The sequence below is a fragment of the Hyaena hyaena genome, unplaced genomic scaffold, assembly GCF_003009895.1.
Source record: "Hyaena hyaena isolate Hyena2069 unplaced genomic scaffold, ASM300989v1 scaffold_1159, whole genome shotgun sequence".
Lineage (NCBI taxonomy): Eukaryota > Metazoa > Chordata > Mammalia > Carnivora > Hyaenidae > Hyaena > Hyaena hyaena.
In genome coordinates this window covers 296555-314215 of record NW_024081792.1, presented here as the reverse complement: position 1 = coordinate 314215, position 17661 = coordinate 296555, and the positions used below count along the sequence as shown (strand labels likewise).

Here is a 17661-nt window from a genome sequence, read left to right as displayed (position 1 = left end):
TACTTTACCTGTGTTACACTATTTAAACTCCCTTCTCACTCCTATGAGGTCTTCTTGTCCCATTTTATTTAAGACGATGAAATTGAGGATGAGAGAGGTGAAAGAACATACCTGAGGTCTCAGAGTAAGTTGCAAGGTGGGGCTTAAACCTATGTCTGTGTTAAGTCTGTGCATTTATATTCCCTTGATTTTCATGGATGTCAGTCCCATCTCTGGCTGTGCAAAATGGTGAAATACATGGCTCCACACTGAAATGGCTAGAGGGGCTGTATTCCAGGTATATATGGGGGAGTGAAATCTACAAATCCATGTCCCTCAACAGTCATTCAAAGCTGAGAAACCAAATTCATGGAGGACATGCTGTCTATCAACCTTTCAGAATGTCTAAAGCCCAGACCATCGGTGGGCTAGGAGCCTCCTGGCCCCCATAACACTGCTTTGCTAAACTGTACCTAGGCGGTGCTGCTGTCAACAGATGTCGAGGGATGTTACAAGAAACAACTACATGTCACTCAGCATTATCTAATATAAGGATATGGTCATGGTTGAGCACTTTTAAAACAGCACTGGCCTAATTTGTTATCCATTATTTTAGAAGACCATAAAAATGGAATGACTCATCACTTACCCAAGAATATATTCACAGAGAAGTCGACAGTAATCACTGTGAGAACTTGTAATTAACAAAAGAATTTTCCCAGCATTCTTTAGCTGTCGAAGCCACTTTTTCACAGATTCAGGACAAGTGTGCAAATATCTGCCTGGATCTCTTTTTATTTCTGGAAAATATATTCCACAGTTTTCTGAAAAATAAAAGTGTCAGAGAGATTTTTATTCATAGAAATTGTTTGAGGGGCACCTGGGTGGCTCAGTCAGTTAGAAGTCTGACTTCAGCTCAGGTCATGACCTCACAGTCTGTGGGTTTGAGCCCTGCACTGGGGTCTGTGCTGACAGCTTAGAGCCTGGAACCTGCGTCAGATTCTGTGTCTCCTTCTCTCTCTGCCCCTCCCCAGGTCGTGCTCTGTTTCTCTTGCTCTCAAAAATAAACATTAAAAAAAATGTTTGAGAGGAGGGGCCAACATGGCCAAGAAGTAGAGAGATCTGAAGTTCCCTTGTCTCTCATACAAAGCAGTGTTGAAACCAAAGGACTTTGAACTCCAAGAGTCTGGGAGGTAAAGAGACAGATTCGCTTCTAAAAAACTGTTTGACTCTGTGTATTCTTCCAACAAGTTCATCTCTGTCAAATCTATAGATAAAATTAAAAGGAGAAAAACTTGGTTCAGACAGAGCAATGATGCCACTACTAAGTGCTTCCTGTTCTGAGGCGCCGTGAGATCATGACCTGAGTGGAAGCTGGACGCTCAACCGACTGAGCCACCCAGGTGCCCCAAGAATACTTCTTATTCTTTACTTAAGGACATGATGAATGAAAATGTCAGCTGACTATGTTGGATATTTGATAAAAGCTGATAAACTATTGAAATAGAATAACACAGGGTGCCTGGGTGACTCAGTAGGTTAAGTGACTGTGTTAATTTCACCTCAGGTCATGATCTCACGGTTTTCAAGATTAAGCCGAGTCAGTATCTGGGCTAGCATGGAGCCTGCTTGGGATTCTCTCTCCCTCCCCCACTCTGTCTCTCTCTGACTTGTGTGCTCTCTCTCAAAATAAATAAATAAATAAAGACAAAAAATATATATAACATAAAAAAGAATATATTCAGCAGGGTTTTTTTTTTTAAGCTTCTTGAAAGAAATGTTTATTTTTGAAAGAGAGCAAAAGTGAGAGAGAACATGCTTATGTGGATGCAAGTGAGTGAGTGGGGAAGGAGCAGAGAGAGGGGGGACAGAGGATCCGAAACAGGCTCTGCACTGACAGCAGAGAGCCAGATGCAGGGCTTGAACTCATGAACCATGAGATTATGATCTGAGCGAAGTAGGATGTTTAACGTACTGAGCCACCCAGGTGCCCTTAATCAGCAGTTTTAAATCCGAAAAAAAACCTTACTGCATGTGGAATGTCAATTAATAAGTATTTTTCAATCATTCAACAAATACTTGTTGAATACAAACGACAGATAAGTATTCAGATAACGCACCAGAAATGCATCTTTGGCATGAAGCCTGTGAGAAGGGAGCTGGGTTCCTCAGAGTCACAGTCGTGTTGTAGATGGACACTCAGACTAGAAGGCCAGCCTAGTACAGCCTGTGAGAGGTGCTGAGATGTCAAATGGAAAAACCAGCTAGAAAAGGCCAAAAGGCACTACAATTGAGAGCAAACGCTGAAGGACTTCAATCACTGAGTTGGGCCAGCAGGCTCTGTCCCTAGGAGTCTTCAGAGTTGAAGGGGTCAGTTTGAGCTCTGGGCAGATGGTGCCAGTATCTCCAGACATTCTGGTCAGACCCACTGTCAATGCTTGATGGGATGCCTTGAGAGCTGTGTGTACTTAGCAGACAACTGTATATTTGCTTGAAGTGCTACTAGATTCATAAAGTACTTCGGGGATACTGTTCTCTGGGGGGGGGCGGGGGCGTGGAGAGTACTAATAAGACGGTACTAATAAGACAGTTAGAGAACACAAGTTCTTTAACTACTAAGAAAAGGACACAAGCATAAACAAAACCACAGGAGAAAGAGCTTGTAATGAATGTTAACTCTGCCATAGATGTGGGCTATACCTGTAATTCTGTATAGTCTCACGCACTTCAATAACAAATGACGAAAGTTATTATTTCAAGAATACCAGGATGTGGGAGTCCGACAGTGACCACAAGAAAGCCTGGTTAGGGACGCGGGATGTGCCTGCACACGGGGCTCCCTGCCTGGGCAAAGCATGCCTGCAAACAGGGTGCTCTGCCAGGAAGCCTGCACACAATATCCAAGTTTAATGGTCGGCTCGCAAACGAGGGAACATGCCCTCCTTAGAAATGAGGAGGAGGCTGGAATTGTGAGCAGGCCTCTTAGTAAACATGTTGTGGTCGCTTCCTCCCTTTGCTCCCCCCTGTCCTTGAAATGTGTTTGGCTACTTGCCCTTAATTGGTAAAGAAAGGAATGCATCTTGTAGATTTCAGTTTGTATCCAGTTACCGGGGTATAAAATAAACCGCAAGAGGGGCTTGCGTAGAATTGTTCCTCCGGCCGGAGTTGTGTCTGTGTCTGTCTTTTGTGTGTCTTGTGTCATTTCGTCCGCAACATCTGGTGTCCAAACGCGGGGCAGAGGGCGAACGAAACCGAAAGGGTGAGTACCCCTCGGGGATTGTAGGTCCAAGGCAGGGGAACTTTCGGGAAAATTATGGGGAATTCCCCATCAGCAAAGGCACAATACATGGAGCTAGTCAAAGGACTTCTCCACTCCATCGGGGTGAAGGTATCTAGTCGCCGTTTATTTGAGTTATTCCGCCTTGTGGAGCAGCATTGTTATGGGTTTAAGTGCCAACCCAAAGTACAATTAAACTTAAAGGAATGGAAATTAATACAGAAGGAATTACAGCACCAGCTTCAGAAGGGTAACATAATCCCTTTGAAATTGTGGACTCTATGTAGTGGTATCACTCAAGCGCTTGCATTGCATTCTGCAATTAAGGAGTTGGCGGGAAGAGGAAGCCCGAAAGCAGGCTCAAATTAATGAGAGACAGAACCCTCCTGGTCCTCTGGAGGATAAATTGATGGGAGAGGGACAATTACGAGCCTTGAGAGAAAAGGCTCAATTTTCCGGCCAGGATTTACAGCAGATGCGCCAGGTATTTCTTAGGGCTTGGCGCCGTGTTGTACCTACTGGCCACGCTCAGCCTTCTTTTACAAAAAACTTTACAAGGACCCAATGAACCCTATACTGATTTTCTTGCTAGATTGCGGGTGGCTGTTGAGCGGGATGTTGGACGTGATGAAATCTCAGAGATACTTTTGCAGACACTTGCTTTTGAAAATGCAAACTCGGAATGTAAACGTGTTTTGGGCCCTTTAAAAGGGCAGGGAGCTTCTATAGCTGAATATATTACAGCATGTTCAGGAGTGGGACATGAACATAATGCTGCTGTTTTTGCTACTGCTTTGGCTCAGGCTATGAAGCCCTGCAAGGGTGGAAATTGTTAAAACAAGGCCGGGGACTCATTGGCTGCGCCTCCCACTCCTCAAGTAACTAACCCCTTTCTTTTCCAACAACCCTTAGAGATGACTGCTGCATCAGGAATAGCTAAACCTTTAATGGTGTCAGATTTACTCTCTGCAACTTCAGGGAGTGCGGCTGCTGATTTACCTCTCGCTGAAAATGTTCTTTTGTCTCAGGGAGGTGGCATTTATAAATTAAACATTTTTGGCCCATTGCTTAAAGGCACCTTTAGCTTAATACTGGGCCGCAGCAGCGCAGTTTTAAGAGGCCTAGCCATCATTCCTGGAGTTACAGACTCTGATTTTGTTGGAGAAATTTTAATTATGGTTTCTACTCCTGTTACCCTTTCACTATTGAATGGAGAACGTATAGCACAAATACTTATCTTCTCTCTCCCATGGGGGCTTCTGTAACCATTCCGTCGGAAAACTAGTGGCCACTGCTCAAGTTCCTCGAGCACTCCCATTTTTGTTATTAAGAAAAAATGAGGTAAATCACCTTATCATCTGGATCCTTAAATGCACATGTGCTTCTGTCTGGGGAATTAAATGAAAAGCTGGACGCAGCTATTTCTCTCCCCCAGGGCACACCGAAACGTCGGTTGGCCCTTCAGCAAACTCATAAACCTGTTTTGTGGCCACTTCTGTATCTGTTTTGTCCTGTTTGTCATTGTCAGTCTTATCTGTAGAATTTCTGTGATAAGGAATATAGTAACCTCTAGTATATATATAGATGTGAATAGGCAATTCGGTCTGGCTTGCCTGCTGGGTTTGATTCTGTGGCTCCACTGGTGGGCACCCTGAAGGTCCCAAAAGCCTATGGAGTCTGACTGCCTGTCTGCGATTTTGTGGTAAACGGCATACGGTCTATGGTGGCATCGGAATAGTTTCCAAAGCTGAGACCACTACAGCTAAGCATCCCTTAAGTTCTTTTGGGACACGACCAAACTGACATCTGACTGGTCTCATTAGAGAGGGCACCCCCAACCCTTTGTCTGTCTTTGTGACATTGCCTCACTAAAAGAGTGCCCAACCATATCCGGGAAAACCTCATAAAGGGGATCTTATTGGTCTGGCTGAAAGAAATTTAGACTGAAGGGGATGTTAACTCTCTCCTGTTCTCTGTTCCTCTTTCTAGTAAATGTTGAGGGCTTCTCACTCATTCTTTTCCCAGATTAATGGCTATAATTGAAGCCACCTGTGGCTGGTTTACCTCGGGACGGGGACTTTAAGGAATATTCCCAAGCAGCTGTCGAAACTCCTTTTGTTTTGGGGAAGTTCCTTGTCTTCTCCAGACTGATAATAGACTGCCTAACAAACCTTACGTCTACTCTTCTGTCTAAGCTCACAAAATTTAAAACTACTAATTCTCTTTCTCTGCCTCTTGCTGTCAACTTGCCTCTTCTGCCTTCCCCATTCGTTCTGCTCTGTGCAGCCTGCTGAGCTGTAGGCTATTTACTTAGTTTTGCAAGACTTTCCTCAACTCCCTGTTAACATTGTTTCGGATTCTCGGTATGCTGTTCTCTCTTGTTTGCAGCTTCCTCAGGTTTCACTGCCTATAACGCTTAAGACAGATATTGACAAATTGTTTTATCAGGTACAACGGTCACTTCTGCGGCGTTCAGAATTAATTTTCTTTACCCATATCCGTGCACATTCCACCCTTCCTGGACCCTTGTCATTCGGAAATGCTGTAATTGATGCATTACTTTATCCTATAGAAGCAGCAAAACAAGAGCATCGTCTGCAACATACTAACTTGAAAAGATTAAAAAAAAAAATCTTATTGTTCGCTCTTGTTCTATTTGTGCACCTTTTACCTTACCCCATTTACCCCACCAGGTGTCAACATAAGAGGACTGCAAGCAAATCAGGTGTGGCAAATGGATGTAATCTTCATTTCATCCTTTGGACAACAAAAATGCGTCCATCATACTATAGATACATGCACACATTTCCAATGGGCTACTACATTACATTCTGAAAAGGCTGATGCTGTTATTACTCATTTATTATCTTGTTTTGCAGTTATGGGGGTCCCAACTGAATTGAAAACTGATAATACACCCGCCTACCAATCTGCAAAATTAGCTCATTTTTTATCCCAATATCATATAATTCATACTTTTGGTATCCCTTATAATAGTCAAGGACAAGCCATTATTGAAAGGGCTAATCATACTTTACGTGAGTATGTTGAAAAAATAAAAAAGGGGGAATAGGAGAGATTTATGAAACCAAAAGACATCTTGAATAAAACCTTACTAACTTCAAATTTTCTGAATATTTGGAGCAAAGAAAATCTATCAGCAGCAGAATTGCATTTTCGAAGGAAAGAAGAGAAGATGGCTGTGGTTACCTGTCAGGTAATGTATGCGCAAGCAATAGAATATACTTACTGGGCTTATGTTCCTAATCCTTCTCTTGTGAGAGTTGTCTCTTGGGGTGAACCTGAAGTACAGGTATGCACCAATGAAACTGCATTCTTCCCACCACCCGCGTGTGGAGGAACTGAGCATCTGTGTCATCATAATAATCAATATAACATAAGTAATGTTACTGTTGCAGTGGAGGGCCTCCCCTTGTGCATCGGCGGACATGCCTTTGGCCTCTCTACAAGAAAGCATAATCATTACTCTTCTAATACCTGGGGGATAACATATAATAATTATCATCCTTCTGTCTTTACTGTACTTGTTTCCACCAGGGGATTCAACACCTCTACGACGCCGATGAGTCACCATCCTGATACCTTTATACCATTATGCCCTTCTAATTTTTTTATTCCTTCTCTAGAATCTTGGGAATGGGAAAACTGCCGAGGTCATCGGCCTTTTAAGGTCATGAATTATTCTGGATTTGTCATTATAGATTGGAGCCCTGATCATGGTCAAATTTTGGAAAAATGGTCTAACAAAACTTTCAAATGGCATCGAACTAATGGTACATTAATGGGTAACGGTAATGAAACCATAAAATGGCAGCAGTTTGCACTCGTTCCCCCTCAGTTGCAATTATTAGGGTATCCCCACTTTCAAGGGAATATTTGGAAATTATGGGCAGTTTCAGGGAATCTCACTATATGGTCAGGAAACTATACTTTGAATATGACTGACAGTTCAGGTCCCTTTCATGTTAACTTGCATGTTAATAAATCCTATTCTGCTACGGCTTGTCTAAAATACCCCTTTGCATTGTTGTATGGGAATTGGACTTGGAATGCTACAGAGGGATCTATATCATGTAATCATTGTAATTTAACACAATGTGTAAATCAGTCATGGTGGAAAAGTTTTGAAACAAATCAGTAACTCTAATTTTTCATTGGTGATTGTTAAAACTCCAACCGAAGTATGGTTGCCTGTAAATGTGACAAGACCTTGGTCGGACTCTTTTGCTGTATCTCATTTGGTGACTGCTATACAAACTTTGCTTCACCGGTCCCGACGCATGCTTGGAATAATCATAGCTTCCGTTCTTGCAGTGGCTGCAGTTACTGCAACCGCTGCTGTGGCTGGACTTGCTTTGCATCAAGGGGTCCAAACAGCAGACTTTGTATGGGAATGGCATAAAGACTCTCATTTATTATGGCAACAACAACAAGATCTGGATGCACAACTTGCAACTGATGTACGCAAATCTTCAACATACTGTTTCATGGCTTGGGGATCAATTAACTGTCTTACCCACAAAAAGTGTATTGAAATGTGATTGGAACTCCTCTCAATTATGTATATCATCTGTGCCTTTTAACATGAGTGATGGTTGGGAAAAGGTGAAACGGTCATTAACAGGGCATCAAAACCTAACTAAGGAAATTATGGAGTTAGAGCAGCAAATTTTGTCTACATTTAGCAAAACACTACCTGACATTACTGGGTCCGATCTGTTAAGGGATTTACAGAAAGGGATGAATAATTTGATCCCTCTTGGACATGTGTCTGCCCTAATTGGAACTGTTCTCGTGAATACTTTATTCATAATACTTTTATGCTGTGTTATTATTTTAGTCTTATGGTGCTGGTGAAGAAGGCAACAACTAAAGGATAGACAACGCGTTCTCGCCACCTTACAGTTTGCTACCGTTTCTCAGAAAAAAGGGGGAGATGTGGGAGCCCGACAGTGACCACAAGAAAGCCTGGTTAGGGATGCGGGGATGTGCCTGCACACAGGGCTCCCTGCCTGGGCAGATCATGCCTGCAAACAGGGTGCTCTGACAGGAGGCCTGCACACAATATCCAAGTTTAATGGTCGGCTCGCAAACGAGGGAACATGCCCTCCTTAGAAATGAGGAGGAGGCTGGAATTGTGAGCAGGCCTCTTAGTAAACATGTTGTGGTCGCTTCCTCCCTTTGCTCCCCCCTGTCCTTGAAATGTGTTTGGCTACTTGCCCTTAATTGGTAAAGGAATGCATCTTGTAGATTTCAGTTTGTATCCAGTTACCGGGGTATAAAATAAACCGCAAGAGGGGCTTGCGTAGAATTGTTCCTCCGGCCGGAGTTGTGTCTGTGTCTGTCTTTTGTGTGTGTCTTGTGTCATTTCGTCCGCAACACAGGAGAAATACTTGTCTCTAAGGAAAAAACCAAAATGAAACAAAACCAGAAATGGCAACAAACACTGTTGTCTGCCTGCCCAAATCCATCCCCTTCTTCTCTGCTGGAGATACTGACTTTCCCTGAGGTTTCATCCTCCTCTGAGGGGCTGGGTGCTCGGGGAGGTCATGGGTCTCTATCAGTCAAACCTGTTTTGGTGATTCCTTCCGCCTACAGTGAGTTGTTTAAGAAGCGTTGGAGTCCTGTGCCTGGCCAGTGGGGAGCTGAGGACTCTGCTGGGGTCCTTGGAGTCTCGTATACACCACTGAGAAGGCATCTATATACGAGTGTATATCCCCTCTTCTACTCTGTGCTCTGCTAGGCTTGCACATTCCACCTAGAAGTGCAGCAGCTCCCCTCAACACAAAGCACACGTCTGTCATAACCGGGATGGTCAAGTGGAAGAAGGCACCTGGGTTCCTGGTGACATCATCAGGTCTCTGATTAGGGCACTAGATGAACTAACCACTGCTGAAAGTACCAGCCAAACTGGGGACTTCCGGTCACATAACTCAATTGAACAGCAGCTTAAATATCAAGGATATCTCTTACTTGTAGCCTGCAGCACCTCTACTCAGAAAATTATATACTGCAAGGATTAGTCACAACCAGACCAAAAAATAACAAAAGACCTATTAGAATATGAGAATAATATCCAGACATCAAGAGACCAAGAACAAAAACAAAATTCACACTCCTCTTGTGTTTGGCCCTACAGGAACACTGTGTAAATCTCCTGGATCAATTAATATCGTACAAGCTATGTAATGACCCTAAAAAAAGGTCTGTTTTTCAGGGAAGAGAAATAGTAAGAAAGGGCTAATTAAAGAAAGAGAAAATTAATAAAATGAAATAGCTAAGAATTTGTTTGGTCAATGACTGTTAAAGGGCAGAGGCAGTGTCTTTCAGAATTTCCCAGAAAAACAAAGCTTCTATAGCAATAGAACTATTATGGGATGGATAACAAAAGATATGTGCATATAATGCTGAAAACATTTACATACTTAAGCATCTGTATTCAGAAACCACAGCTGAGGGGCACCTGGGTTGGTTAGTCGGTTAAGCATCAGACTGGCTCAGGTCATGATCTGGTTTGTGGGTACGAGCCCCACATCAGGCTCTGTGCTGACAGTTTGGAGCCTGGAGCCTGCTTCGGATTCTGTGTCCCCCCCCTCTCTCCACACCTCCTCCATTAACTCTCTCTCAAGAATAAATAAACATTAAAAAAAAATTAAAAAAGGGGCGCCTGGGTGGCTTAGTCGGTTAAGCGTCCGACTTTCGCTTAGGTCATGATCTCACGGTTCGTGGGTTCGAGCCCCGCGTCGGGCTCTGTGCTGACTGCCGGCTCGGAGCCTGGAGCCTGTTTCAGTCTGTGACTCCCTCTCTCTCTGACCCTCCCCTGCTCACTCTCTCTCTCTAGAAAAAAAAAAAAAAAAAAAATTAAAAAAAAAAGAAACGACAGCTAAGAAAAAGGATATTTTCCCCGTAGCTATATGTGCTTAGTGCCATCTCGCGGTGAAAATGTAAATTACTGCTACAAAATTATTCCATTTCCAAATGAATAAAAAAATAAAGTACATACATTTAAATACTGTATTTGAAAATTCTTGCCGAAAGTAGTCTTTATTTGTTTCCTTAATAAACTTAATCCAAAAGAGTGCAAACATAGTATTTTAGCTGGAGAAAATTACTCCCTGTGGCAATATGGTGTCCTCATTTTGTTCACAAGACAGATTAAGATGAATGAACTAAAAAAGGTAAGTCCTGTACAGTCGCCCAATAGTAGACTATGGGTTGCTCTAATTATAAACAATCACTGACTGTTGTTGGGGAATGTGGTTTCATTCCCTTAACCTCAAATCGTTAAAGGAACAGGAGATAAAGCTACACAAATACATATACATCTTTATAATTTATTTGTATTGCTATCTAACTGACATATAAACATTGTGTAAGTTTAAGATGTACAATGTGTTGATTTTCTGTATTTCTATATTGCAATATGATTACTACCTTAGTGTTAGCTAGTACCTCTATCATGTCACATAATTTTCTTTTTTGTGGTGGGAACAATTAAGATCCAGTCTTTTAGCAATTTCGGAGTTTATAATATTATTGTTGTCTATTATGTGCACTCATATTTTTATTGAACTAAATCAAGATATTAAACTAAAGGAAGTTAGGTTGAACACACTACATTGGATAATAATGGTCTATTAAATTACCTCCCTGAAGTGACCGTAAGCTCCTAAGGGTAAGGAGCCTATCTTTCTTCATGACTGGCATGTAGCAGTCATTCAATGAATGAATACTTAAATTAGTGTAGGGGCAGACACAGGGATATTTACGTTTATTTAAAGTCAAAGTAATAACATGATTTGCAGCATATAATCTGTGAGCAACAAAAAATTGTCTTATTCATGCCCTGCCAAAGTCATCCTATCTAAAGTACCTTCCATTTTTTTTTTACCACTACTGAAAAAAATGTTTAATTATATTTTTATACTGATAAATTAACATTGACTGGACAAGATGGGGAATTTAGACCTAAGGCAGAAAGAAAGGATGGTTTTGTTTGTTCACAACTCACACAGTAGCTTGTGTTTTCATTTAACTTCAAAGGAATTCTATTTGACACTTTATATAACTAATTTTCCTGGCCTTTGCTCCCCTCTTACATCCTTAGATGCTGGTATTTTCTGTATCTAGACGGGATTAAAAGTACATTTTTTAAAAAGCTGGTTCTAAAGAATAAAAGTTTACTACCTCTCTTAAATTTTAAAAAAAAGGTTAATATAGAGTTATGAAAATAATAGCAAAGTGTTGCAGTAGTCTGATATGCACATAAAATGGCCTGCTTGTATCAAACATGACTGAGGATTTGGGGACCTCTTGTGATAAAAAAAAGAAAAAAAAAGTGCAACTGGAGCATTAAAAATAGTTTAACAGAAAATTGTGCCACATCACTATTTCTATTATCATGGAATCAGTAAGCATTTTTTTTGTTAACTGTGTCACTACTGTTTGTGTGATTTGTGGCTGCAGTTTTCAAAACTCTTGGTCAAGGGGATTAGAGATGCTGGGATGCCAACACCTCCACCATCAGCCTCCATGTAAGGTCTGTTGCTTCCGCTGCAGGACATGATACAGGAGAGACTGAAACATTTAAAACCTTTACAAGTTATAGAACAGCATGTTAGTGAACAGCTGAAATGGTAAGCTCTAAACTGTTTAAATGTACCAGCTATAAGAGATGATGTAATTAATTTTCTGAAATACATATATATATATATATATATATATATATATACACATACACACACACACACACACATACACTTTATTTGGGGCAAAGAGATGCTGAAATATTTTTTGAAGGATAACAAACAATAGATAAAGTATGTTCTAAATGACTTTTATTTATAGAGGGCAAATGATGAGACAAATTTAATATCAGGACAGACTTCCTGTTTATGGTCCCTTTGTGGTTTGTTTCTAATATATTTGTAAATAAAGAAATCTAGAATATCTAGATTGAGTAAAGTGAAAATCTACATGCTAAATATAATGGTTGGAAAAGGACAACAAATAAGAATTGGAAAATGAAGTATATAATGTAATGAAAAACCATTTATAAAACATACTTTAATAGTATTTGGCTTCTATCTCTCTATCTGTGCCCTACTTGGAAGATTCTGATTTAATTGGTCTGGGCTGGGGTGGTGACACTGTTATTTTTTCTTAAGTTTATTTATTTATTTTGAGAGACAGAGAGAGAGAGCATCTGGGGTAGGGGTAGAGAGAGATGGAGATAGGGAATCCCAAGCAAGCTCAGTGCTGTCAGCTCAGAGCTCCTCAGGGCTCAATCTCATGAACTGTCAGATCATGCATGACCTGAGCTGAAATCAAGAGTTGGAGGCTTAACTGACTGAGCCACCCAGGTGCTCCAACACTGGTATTTTTTTTTTAAAGCTCCCAAAGTAATTTTAATGTGCAGTAGGATTAAGGATTATTACTCTAAGATCTAAGAATTGGGACTCTTGGTATTATTACCTCTATACGATAATATATTATTATATAAAATATTATATATTTATTATATATATTGCCTCATTGTATATCACAGGCTCTCAGAGGACAGGGCTTCTTAATTTTACAGTATCTTTATCAGTTAACAAAGAGCCTGTACCTAATAGGCAATCAATACATATTAATTGCTGTTGATGTGTAATGTCACACATAGGCACAAATACTGAATGAAGTACTTTGTCTGATAAAGAGAAAGCTTATGCTGGAGACCCGTATGAAGAAAAGGGAAAGGATATGATGGTTGAACATTTAAATGCAAGAACACAGACAATGCTAAAGGAGACTGGCTTGATCTGTTTGACCCGATAGAGGGGGTAGTAAATTATGATGCTTGAATCTGTGATTCCCAAACCTGGGATCACAATGGTCTGTGTAGCATTTGCAAGAAATATCACTTCCTGTGCCCTCCCCTAGAGATCTCTGATGGGGCTCCATAGATTCTCAGCCGGCCTTTAGACATTTGCAAACCTGTGAAACAGGCGGTATAGATGGGCCATTTTAATCTTAGTCTACACCTGCATCTACACCTCCAAGGTGATGTCACAGCCAGATGACTAGTAACAATGAACACTCACTGCCAGTGTCTCTCCTCCTCTCACATGTATCTCTGCTTTATGTAGACAATCTTTAAAAAACTGAATTAGAAGAATCTTTTGATTCTTTCAGAATTTCTGTAGATAAGTGGTTTTCAAACTTTACGGTATGTCAGAATCACCCAGAGGGCTTGTTAAAACACTCCTAGAGTTTCGGACTCTTGAAATGTGCATTTCTAACAACTTCCCACATCAGCTGATAGTCTAAGGACCACATTTTTGAGAATTACTGCTGCAGCAAACCCTTATAAAACCAGATAGTTTTTTAAAATCCTTGGGGAGCCTGGGTGGCTCAGTTGGTTAAGCATCTGACTTTGGCTCAGGTCATGATCTAATGGTTCGTGGGTTTGAGCTCCACGTCGGGCTCTGTGCTGACAGCTCAGAGCCTGGAGCCTGCTTCGGATTCTGTTTGTCTGTCTGTCTGTCTCTCTCTGTCCCTCGCCTACTCATGCTCTGTTTCTCTCTGTCTCAGTAATAAATAAACATAAAAAAAAAACCAAATAAAATCCTTTTTCTCCTAGAACTTGATCCTATTTTGGCTAAAAGTATAAAATCAGAGTACGCATGTTTAATGTTACCTTATGAAAATTCACAAACCTGTGTCTTATGTTAAAATGAATCTAAACAAACAAGATTTTAGGTTTTTAAAAATGATTTTCATTTCTTATCATGGAAAGGTATATCAAGGGTGAATATCTGATGGGATTATTTTCCACAGTATTAATTTTACACTCTTTTTCATTTATCTATCATGAGAGTAGTAATTTTGTAGGTAAAGCAGAAAAGCCCATGCTTTGGAGTTAGATTGGCCTAAATTTGAATTCCACGTTTGTCACCTGCTATACTGGTTGTATGATCTTTGAGGAAGTCTAAAAGCACAGTTAACTTTTACTAAAGCTCATTATAATAGAAGGGACATTTTCATGTTCTCTTGCCTGTTCACTTTATTATACATATCACATCACAGGAAAACATATGTAGTGGACTGAGTCCCCAAGGGGGCTGCGACAGTCTCTCCCACCTCATGTGTGTCTAGAATTGGAGTCTACTGTTCCATTCCTCTGAATGTGGACAGGCCCTTTTATTACTTTGACCAATAGAATGGGGGACAAGGAACACTGTGTTGGCTCCAGGTGTAGCCCTTAGCTGACCTGGAAACTTCATCTTTCTGTCTCTCAGAAGCCAGGGCCATGTAAAGAGTGCAACCAAGCTCAGACCGCCGTGCTGTGAGGAGCAAGTCCAATGAAGAACTTAAGTGCGGATGCTCTAACTGCCAGAACAGTAAGTGAGCCCCCTCACACATCCAGTCCAGTCAAGCCTTCAGATGACTGCATCCCTGCTGACCTCTGACCACAACCATGTGGGAGACCCCGAGTGCCAAGCATCTAACTCAGGCCAGAGTATCAGTAACAATGACAAACTGTGGCTTTAAGCTGCTAAGTTTTGTGGTGGTTTCTTAATAGAGCAATGGAAAACCAGAACAAGATGCTTTGGAATAGTGTCATAATTCCAATTATCATCTCTGTGCAATTCAAGGTATATTAAGAAAACATTTGTAAATGCTTCTAGAAACATCTGAAATACAAGCAAACAGGCTTAGTCTAAATTGTTTTTGTTGACCTCCAAAGAATAACTCCAAGGTTTCTATTGTATATATATTTACAGAATGTAAATCTATGCATAGCTTACGACAACATAAATCTTTTGCACAGTTTAAGTGAAACTAAAATTATCAAGTATTTAAGGCACATTCTACATAGCACTTTTGACTTTTCACATACTTCAAATGTGAGCTACTTAGGAAACAGAGACAATAATGACCAGTTGCTGAAATACATAGTGATTACAACAGAAAAAGTATAAATCTTTTAGGATGTTTATCCCCTACTCAAATCAAAAAACATTTGAGGTTTCTTCAAAAAATAGGTTGGTCTTCAACAAACACGCATTGTAAAGACTATATTTTAACACAAGGGTGCACTGTTTCCTTAATAACTTTAGCTGAAACACCCTCAAAGTCTTCAGAAATATCTTTTCTTACTAATAGAGCCAAAGGTATGCAGAACTGTGACTAGAAGGAAATCACAAAAAGTAACAGTCACAAAAGATGACTTATCCAATATCTGGTCTCGCAGTGTATTATACAAACAGGAGAGCCCTAAGAGCTAGTAAGTCTGTGCCCCATTTGCACCTAGGACACACGGAACTTAGGGAAGCCGTTCTTTTAATGAGGCATCAATCTGTTTTCCACCACGTGTCTCCACCCTAATCTCCAGTGCATCAGTTATACCCTCTATATGTTTTTGCAAAATGCTACCTGGGCAGTTACTCCAAGTTGATTAAAAAAAAAAAAAAAAACAGGGTAAAAATAGTAAAGTTTTAAATTAGATTTTAATTCACATATTTTGGCAGAGGTTTTTGCTTTTATAATAGAAAACTTGAAATTATAGACTTGATAAAATAGAAAAGTATTAATATTCATTTAATATAGCAAACACAATGACACAGGATCGAAAGTGGGATGCTCTGTAATACTGCTTGAAGAGTAATAATCCCTAGAGCAGAATTTTTAACCTATAGTACACACATGCTCTTCAGCGGGTGAATAAAATCCAAACACTGTTGGCAACACTGTGCCTGTCAGTATATTTGTGTGCATCTAGGGGAGCGGAGCAGGTGCTCTAGTTTACATCAGGTTTCTGGGGGCCAGGATCATGTGACTCCTGAGAGGTTAAGCACCATAGATTTAGATTTCTAACACAAGAAGAGCCCAATAAAAAAAGCATTCCAATATGCCATTTGTCGCTGTCAAGAGAAATGTTATACACATGTCTTAGAAAAAAGGAGACTCTTGGGGCGCCTGGGTGGCTTAGTCGGTTAAGCGTCCGACTTTCGCTTAGGTCATGATCTCGCGGTTCGTGGGTTCGAGCCCCGCGTCAGGCTCTGTGCTGACTGCCAGCTCAGAGCCTGGAGCCTGTTTCAGTCTGTGACTCCCTCTCTCTCTGACCCTCCCCTGCTCACGCTGTCTCTGTCTCTCTCCTAGAAATAAATAAAAATATTAAAGAAAAAAAAAAAAAGAAAAGAAAAAAGGAGACTCTCGTAATAGGTGGTAGATAATTCCTGGACCACCCTGTACTTTTTTACACATATAAAGTCCAATAAACTTACATTTACTTAGGGTGGCTAAAGTATGGCTCCTGTTAATTTAATTTGTAGGTTGAAAATTACCAAATCTACAACTTAAAAAATATATATAAAACATAATATTCTTAATGTTGAAACTACACTGATGTTGAAAATAAAAAATGTTTAAAGAAATTTATGATGTAAGGAGATTAATGAGATTAAATGATTGCTTTTATGAAATGATACATTCTTCCTATAGAAAATCCATTATATTGGGTTTTCTACTGCTGTGTAAAAAACTGCCTCAAACATAGTGGCTTAAAACAGCGCTATATTATCCTATCTCGTGGTTTTGACGGTTGACAGAATTCAGCATTTCGCTGAATGATTCTCACTTGGGGTGTGCCAGGCAAATGTCACTGGGTCTGGAATCACCTAAGGGTTCCTTCACTCACTGCCTGGCACCTGGCTGGAATGTCGAGAAGAGTGGGCGCTGCTGAAACATCCTTCTCCAGGGCCAGCTTGGGCTTTAGTGCAGCATGCCAGTCTCAGGATGGCCGGATTCCCCCCCAGCAAGTGCTCAAGACACTAAGGCAGAAGCTGCAAGGACTTTTATGACACAGCCTTAGAGTCTCAGGGTGAATTTGTGCTGCATTTTACTGATTATATGGGCTGGCTCACCTTTAAGGAAAAGAAAACAAGGGTGTAAATTCTGGGCAGCACAGTTCAATAGGGGCTCTCTTTTCAGACCAGCCACCAAACATGCTAATATTCGGGTATGATTTCTGCCCGGATATTGTCTATTCATATGTAACTGTACGGCAATTTTTATGCATACCATATAGAGTTTTTTACCTGTGTTTTTGGTTCACCATCATATCTGAGCAACTTCCTATGGCATTATCATTTATTTCAAAACATTCTAATGGTTTTAATACCAAATTTTGTACATGTATTTATAGATAATTATCTTGTCTGTAATAATAACTGACATACTTTGAGTGCTTATTTTTGCCAAACACAATTCTAAGACCATTACAACTATTAATGTACTTAACACAATACCAACCCTGTGAGATAGGACCTATATTATTCCTACATTGCAGTTGAGAAAACTAAGAAACAGAGAGGCTAAGGAACCTGCCCAGAGTCACG

The 17661-nt window shown here is 40.5% G+C and overlaps 1 protein-coding gene across 2 annotated transcripts in view; it reads right to left on the bottom strand.

Moving 5' to 3' along the window:
* Positions 1–17661, bottom strand: part of NT5DC1 (5'-nucleotidase domain containing 1) — a 133790-nt gene that overhangs the window by 21573 nt on the left and 94556 nt on the right. For both annotated transcript variants that reach the window (XM_039222570.1, XM_039222571.1), the window contains exon 7: positions 629–803. In XM_039222570.1, the coding sequence (XP_039078501.1) occupies positions 629–803 (175 nt within the window). The remainder of the gene's footprint in view (positions 1–628; positions 804–17661) is intronic.